General features: G+C 40.9%; 1 protein-coding gene across 2 annotated transcripts in view; it reads right to left on the bottom strand.

Moving 5' to 3' along the window:
- Positions 1-7,430, bottom strand: part of LOC107703939 (homer protein homolog 2-like) — a 12,595-nt gene extending 5,165 nt beyond the window's left edge. For both annotated transcript variants that reach the window (XM_016506750.1, XM_016506749.1), the window contains exons 1-2: positions 7,161-7,430; positions 371-502 (exon numbers count right to left, since the gene is read on the bottom strand). In XM_016506750.1, coding sequence (XP_016362236.1) covers positions 371-472 — 102 coding nt within the window. In that variant the 5' untranslated portion in view covers positions 473-502; positions 7,161-7,430. The remainder of the gene's footprint in view (positions 1-370; positions 503-7,160) is intronic.
- Between the last annotated feature and the right edge of the window lie 12 nt (positions 7,431-7,442).

Below are 7,442 nucleotides of genomic sequence, written 5' to 3'. Positions count from 1 at the left end.
TGCATGCATGCGTGACGGCGTGTGTGTGTGTGTGCATGCTTGCATGACGATCTGTGTGTGTGTGTGCATGCTGGCATGACGGCCTGTGTGTGTGTGTGTGTGTGCGCGCATGCATGTGTGACGGCCTGTGTGTGTGTGTGTGCACATGCATGCATGCGTGACGGCCTGTGTGTGTGTGTGTGTGTGTGTGTGCACGCATGCATGGCGTGACGATCTGTGTGTGGTGTGTGTGTGTGTGTGCGCATGCTTGCGTGACAATCTGTGTGTGTTTGTGTGTGCATGATTGCGTGACGGTCTGTGTGTGTGTGCATGCTTGCGTGACGATCTGTGTGTGTGTGTGTGTGCATGCATGCGTGACGTATTGTCAGACCTTGGCCAGCTGTTGTTCAGAGGCGAAGCCGAGTCCAAACACTGTGTTTGCACGACTGTCGGCCCACTGGCCAAACTTCTGCGATGTTTTAGTGAAGTTCATATTGGGGGTGATTGTGCTGTTGATGATCACCTGAAAACAAACACATCACAACGTTACAATGGTCTCACACACACACACACACCATTCATGTGTGTTAATAAATAACAGAGTGCTGATCTGGTATCAGTCATTAATCTTTCACATGTTGCTTCTCTAAATACTCCTGTATTCTGTAATAATTCTCCAAAATGTAGCTGTGTATTCTGTGTATTTGACCTAATTTCTTCAGCGATTCACACTCACCGATTCTGTGTGACTCTTGAAAATGACACACACACACACACACACACACACACACACACACACAAACACGATGATCAGCTCAGGTCACCACACACTGCAATCACTATCATCTGTGTGTGAAATCATCAACAACTTCAGCTTGATATATTTAGAATATTAGCAATATTTGCTAATTTATTTCTCATTTTGCACTCATATGAGAATAAACCACACATCATCTGCCAGAGCTTCTGAAGATCTTCAATGAAACACATCAGTGATCAGCTTTCGTTCCCCCAACATCACCTCTAACGCTAACGATGCCTGACTGAGACTAAGACAATCATACAGTTTACAGTCATTAGATGACCAATCACAACCAGTCATTACAGCAAAACGTGTGAGAACGGGACAAGCCAAAATAACCGACCAAAGACCATTCACTCTACAAACAGTTTATTTCTAAACATCTGATCAACATGGTCTTTTCACCGAATGCCAAAAAATCACATCAAAAAAGAAAATGAAACGATAAGAATGCGCGTTGAGCTGAAGTGAAGCCCACATTCAGCTAAACTAATCTAAACTACTCATAAAGCTGATTCTGCTCAATGTCTTCATATATTTGTATTTTACCATGATTTACCATGAAGTCCAAATGAATTACAGATCCCAGCTGTACTTCACAATGCCAGATAATACAAGTAATATAAACATACATTAAATAATCAGTGCTGGCTAGTAACTGATCACATGTAATCTGGATTATGTTATCAGATTCCACAAATTCAGTACTTGTAATTAGACTATATTTTATTATAAAATGCTCATAATCAGAGTACAGTTACTTTTTCATAGATTACATGATTATTCACACAATGGCATTCAAATATTCATAATTTGATTTGTCCTAAATCTTTTTTTTCCTCTCTAAAATTTTCCTTTCTAATATTCTACCACTTTTATAGATTTGGAGGCTTTTCATCTAGTCACAAACCCCCTGTAGTTCATGCAGCTCAGTTTGAGAAACACTGGCATAATGTAATGTTTACATATCACGATGCTGACAAAGAATGGAACATATTTTAGATCAAAAGTAATCTAAAAGTAATCAAACATTGTTCAGAATACATTATCTAATATGTGTAATCCAATAGATTGTTACAAACTATAATTTCCGTCATGTAATTTATAATCAGTAACGGACTGGTTTGTAAATAATAAACCCAGAACTGTAAATAATGCACATAAAAATTTTTTTTTTTTAAATCACAAGGTAAATAACAGAAAATTTGACGACACTACATTTCAAAAATAATTTAAACAAAGAACAGTCTCACAATTTGAATGGCTTTGGATTTTAAAGTTAATTTAAGTAATTACTGCAGATTTTGCCGCAGCAGTTTGAGAAGTATCCATCTGCGTGTGTGTGTGTGTGTGCATCAGTTTAGCTCATTAACTCTGCTCTGATTTAGATTTGACTCAGACGTCACGTGATTTCTGAGCTGCTGACGACCTCAAAAATCATCTGAGCGCGCAGGTGTTTCTGTCATCGGCCCGAGTGGCCTGCTGCATCCCTGTGATGACACGACTGAGGTGAAATATTTGGGTTTAACAATATCTAAGGATGATCGTAGGATAGAGGATGTTAACATTGAGAAACGTGTCGTTGATATGAAAAAATCTCTGAGTCACTGGCTGACCAGAGATCTCACAGTATTTGCAAGAGTTATTCTATCTAAAGCTGAAGGTGTGTCTAAGTTATTATATCCTTGTCACTCTTTGTTTATTTCTGACAGCAATATTAGGAAGGCCAATTCAGTCATTTTTCAATTTCTATGGAGAAATAAAACGCATTATTTAAAAAGGTTCCAGATAGTTAAAGAGTATAACAATGGCGGATTAAAAGCCTTAGATTTTGAAGCCTTGATAGGCTCGTTTAAAATTAATTGGTTAAAAACTTTTTTTGCTTGTTCCAACTCTGTGTGGTTTCACATACCTAGGGCTATTTTTGGAAAGCTTGGTGGTATGGATTTTTTACTGAGATGTGATTTCGATATTAATAAGATTCCACTTGCACTGTCTAAATTTCATAGTCAAATACTACACTTTTGGAAAATGATATTCACACATAACTTTACTCCGCACAGTTCGACTCTGTGGAACAATAGAACAATACTTATAAACAGGAAATCAGTATTTAAAGCTGAATGGTTTGACAAAGGAATTCTCTTTGTAATGGACTTGATGGATTGTAAAGGTGTTCTACTGGATCACACCAGCTTTGTTGTACGATCTAATATAAACTGTACTCGTAGAGAGTATCAAAACATTTGCAAAGCTATTCCTGTAGCCTTGATCCACCTAATCCAGAATACTTTGACTTACTCTGATGTCACTCCAGTATTGCCGAATTTATCAATTGGTCATCATAAATTAGTTGATAAAAACTTCAATAATAGGGTTGCTACGGATGCTTTTAAATCTAAATTGTTCCATGATTATAATAAAAACAATGTGCCTGTAAACCATTCTGATATGCTGGGTAAAGCCTTCTCTAAATGTGTTAAATGGCCAATTCCGCCTAAAGTCAAAGAAACGCATTTCAAAATCTGTCATAAGATCTATCCAGTTTCCAATTTTCTTCATAAGCAATTTAAATTTGACAAGGCGGGTTGTGCTTTCTGTGATTTTACTGATGAATCTCTAGAACACTTATTTTTTACCTGCTCCTCCATTTCATTCCAGTTCTGGAGTGATGTTAGAGACTGGCTGAATCTAAAAATGTCAAACATCCCTGTATTTAACATCAACCATATCCTGTTTTATGTTGATGATTTAGATCATTCAATATCAGACACTGTGAATATTGTTTTCCTACTTTCCTAAATATCATATACATTGTTGTAAGTGGAGAGACTGCTTGGTTCATTTCATGGATGAATTTAAACTATTCTACTCCTCACTGAGATTACTTAAAAATTGTTGTGCCCCGAAAATATCATATAAAGGTTGCGGGTTCGAGTCTCGTACCGGCAGGGATTGTAGGTGGGGGGAGTGAATGTACAGCGCTCTCTCCCACCTTCAATACCACGACTGAGGTGCCCTTGAGCAAGGCACCGAACCCCCAACTGCTCCCCGGGCGCCGCAGCATAAATGGCTGCCCACTGCTCCGGGTGTGTGTTCACGGTGTGTGTGTGTTCACTGCTGTGTGTGTGCACTTAGGATGGGATAAATGCAGAGCACTAATTCCGAGTATGGGTCACCATACTTGGCCACATGTCACTTCACTTTCACGTCACTTACTTCGATATTGTGGCAGACACTGCTGGATTCAGTGGAACGGTCTATGGTCCGGTTTGAACAGGTCTAATGATAATATCTTACTGTACAACCACAGCTGCACGTGTTAATGTCGTGTGAAGCATCTCCACAACATTATGAAAAATACCACTGTATTTGAAGGATACAACTTGAAGAAAACAGTAAGATTTGCGTGTTTCCTTTTTAAAATACTTTGTCAGTGACGCGCAGAGTCAGATAATTGTATTTACACTGCAATAAATATAGGCCTATTTTCCACTAAAAATAGCTAAAAGATGTTCACCTTATCAACAAAACTGCATTAATTTAATTTAATTTGAATTTTTTTAAACAATTTAAATATTATTTGGCCAGTGGAAATGAATGAGATCAACTCTATTCTAAATTATTATGGATATTTTGATATTTATTCTAAAACATAACAAGGAATCGGGATGATTTTTAGTAATAAAAATTAATGTGTATGGCGTAAATGGTATTTATAGTCCCCATCTCATATTTCCTTAACGTCTTGTACCTTTGACAGTGTTAAACATGGTGTCACATGGATGGAATGTGCATAGAAATGATATGCAGATGATGCATAGTAAAACTAGGCGTTGTAAGCTCCATATTTGGTGATTTCGGGGAGGAGTCGGGGTGGAGGCTGGGATTTATAAATGGGTTTTTGCACAGGTTCTGGCGTACCTGAATCTAGCTTTTGTGCATACGTACACTTTTAGGATGAAATCTACGTTGAGTTTTATAAATGAGACCCCAGATCTGAAAAAATAGCCTGACAATGACGAGACGCGCGTGTGATGCACACATCGTCACTCCAAAGCATTCAGAACATTCCCCGAGTCTCAGCTGAGCCACGGCAGGAATGCAGCTCTACCTGCACACGCCCACAGCGCGCACCTGTACTCTGACCTCAGCATGCTCTGATTGGAGCAGACCGTGGAGTGGGCGGGGCTGTGACTGGACACACATTCCTGCAGTGCCCTCAGCAGGTCAAACTGCTCCAACACGAACTCACCAAACGACCAGAACCACATTCGCACAGAAACTCGCTGTGACGTCAAACAGCCGCTCAACACCGGTTTGCTTCATATTGAGGGCCAGCAGACAAGCGTCTGATCCATGAACTCACACAATCACACACAGCGGCGGACGTGAACTCAGCTCGAGCTGCTAATCAACGAACATTTCAATGCTCAAAACAGCTAGCTATTCATATTAGTTCACACAACTTGTGTATCACCTGTTTAACGGGTATTTTGAGGATGGATTACTCGTATACAGAATCCTTCAGGCTTTAAACTGTTATTTCGGCAGCGATAAACAGGAAAATAATGATTCAGTGGTGCAAACAGAATTCACTTCTGCGGTGGCCTTACAAACACAGTCCAGATCAATATCTGTCTGTTATTTTCACAGATCAATCAGACTCGACAAAGTCAATCAGTATGATGACGGTTAAAGCGATTGTTCCGTAATTTACTCCAACAACACTGCAGCCCACTGATTACAGAATGATTATTTTTATCAATGTTTAATTCCTTTAAAAACTAAATATAATTTGTGTCATTTGTTTCTCCCAATCACAGCTGGGGTTTACTCCACCAATATGTGCTTTTAACAAGCATTCAGAACATTTGTGGAGTAAGGCGACCCGTCTGACCACATTTTTGGATAACTAGCTCAGAGTGTTAGCCTCTCAACAATAACTTTCACTATCTTTAGGGCCACGACGGCAGGATGATCAGCACTACTGCGAGTTCATGATCCGCGCTGCTGCTGTAAGTCATTGGCTTTGGCTCCAGGACAGCAGCAGATGGTTGAGACCAACACCATCTGCCTTCAATCCCCACCGGATAGCCAGCGTCATTTACCAGCCGTTAAGTAGTACTATATATGTGGGGTCTACAGTGTCCTGAACACACACACACACTCACTCTCGCTCTCACACACACACACACACACACACACACACACACACACACACACACACAGTCAGCAGCTTGACAGTGTGTCAGATCAGCATCAATAAACTTGTTCCATTCATGTAACTGGAGCTGAGCGGCTGTGACGGGCCTCTCTTGGACACAGGTTTAAATAGACTCCAGTCCAACACCTCATTCAACCCGTCCAGCTACTCCTCATCTACAGCAGTTTAGGGTTTAATCCTAACACTTTATCACTGTCTACCTCTCCAAACAGCAGCGAGAGAGCATTCCACGAGGAGAACGAGGTTAATCTATAACCCTCTCGTCACTGAAAGAGCCTCCAGCAGAAAACTGAGCCGTAATCGATCAACATCACATTGTTAAACACCCACAGTGTGGAAAACCTAGAACAATGAGCGAACCTTTACAAATCCAGATTTAAAGTGTCTGATGTGATCTGATCTTGTATATATTTAGACTGTGATATTGTGGTTGAAAACACAGACTGTAGTGCCACACACTTCATGATTCAATAATTAGACTTCAGTTTTGATCTCGTGTGAGAGAAACTCAGCTGACCGCACAAACTGGTCCAACAGCTTCTTAAGAAACCAGCAGCAGATCCAGACTGGTTTCACACTGCTGCCATGTATTCTCTCCGTACACACACACACACACTCTCTCTCAATCTCGCGACAGCACCGGTGCCGCCTCAGCTGTCATCAGCCCACACTCTTTTCATTATATTGGTCTCGATACGCGGTTGCTAAAGCTCGAGAGATGTTTCGCTCAGATCATGGGAAGGTTTCTCTGAGAGCGCGCGCAAACACAAGCCAAAAATCACCTGCTGTTCAAACCCTAAACCCACAATCCGCACACAACCCAACTTCTTACGCCTGAAGGATCGTCGCGCAATGCCGCAAATGAAGTAAAGCCACGAGCACAGATTCTGTATGCGAAGCGCGTCAATTAAGGCGACAAGAAGGCGAATTAATTCACTTTTCAAAGATAATTCAAACGATTGACGTGCGCCGAATTCACAAGCGTTTTCTGTCAACTTGATCGGATTCGATTCTGCCTCTCGCGCAACAAATGTAACCTTCAACCTTTGATCTGTCATTTCTCATCCAGAAATAAATCTGCACGAGTTTTTTTCGACGAAATGACAGCAGATGAACAGGCGAGGATAAGAAGGGACTCGGTTGAGTACTTACCCCATTTCGCTGCCTTTCTGTCGGATCTGTGGCGTGTATGAAGCGTCTTTAGTTACAGTAAGAGTCAAAAATCTCCCGCATCAGTTCCAGCCCGAATATTTCTCTCGAGCTGAAATGTGATATTCCCGAACTCCAGCTCCGGGTTCCGCCGCCGAGAAACTAACTTTCAGCTCGTGCTGGTTGATCTGTATTAATATTTAAAGGCTGTAATGGTGAGACGCGTCAATAAATGTGGGAGTGTCGAGTTCAGTCCGCTGCGGATGAATACGAATACAACCCCCC

This window comes from Sinocyclocheilus anshuiensis, unplaced genomic scaffold (assembly GCF_001515605.1).
Source record: "Sinocyclocheilus anshuiensis isolate Anshui unplaced genomic scaffold, SAMN03320099.WGS_v1.1 scaffold1059, whole genome shotgun sequence".
Lineage (NCBI taxonomy): Eukaryota > Metazoa > Chordata > Actinopteri > Cypriniformes > Cyprinidae > Sinocyclocheilus > Sinocyclocheilus anshuiensis.
Note: the sequence above shows the minus strand (reverse complement) of the source record. Positions and strands in the feature narration are given on the sequence as shown.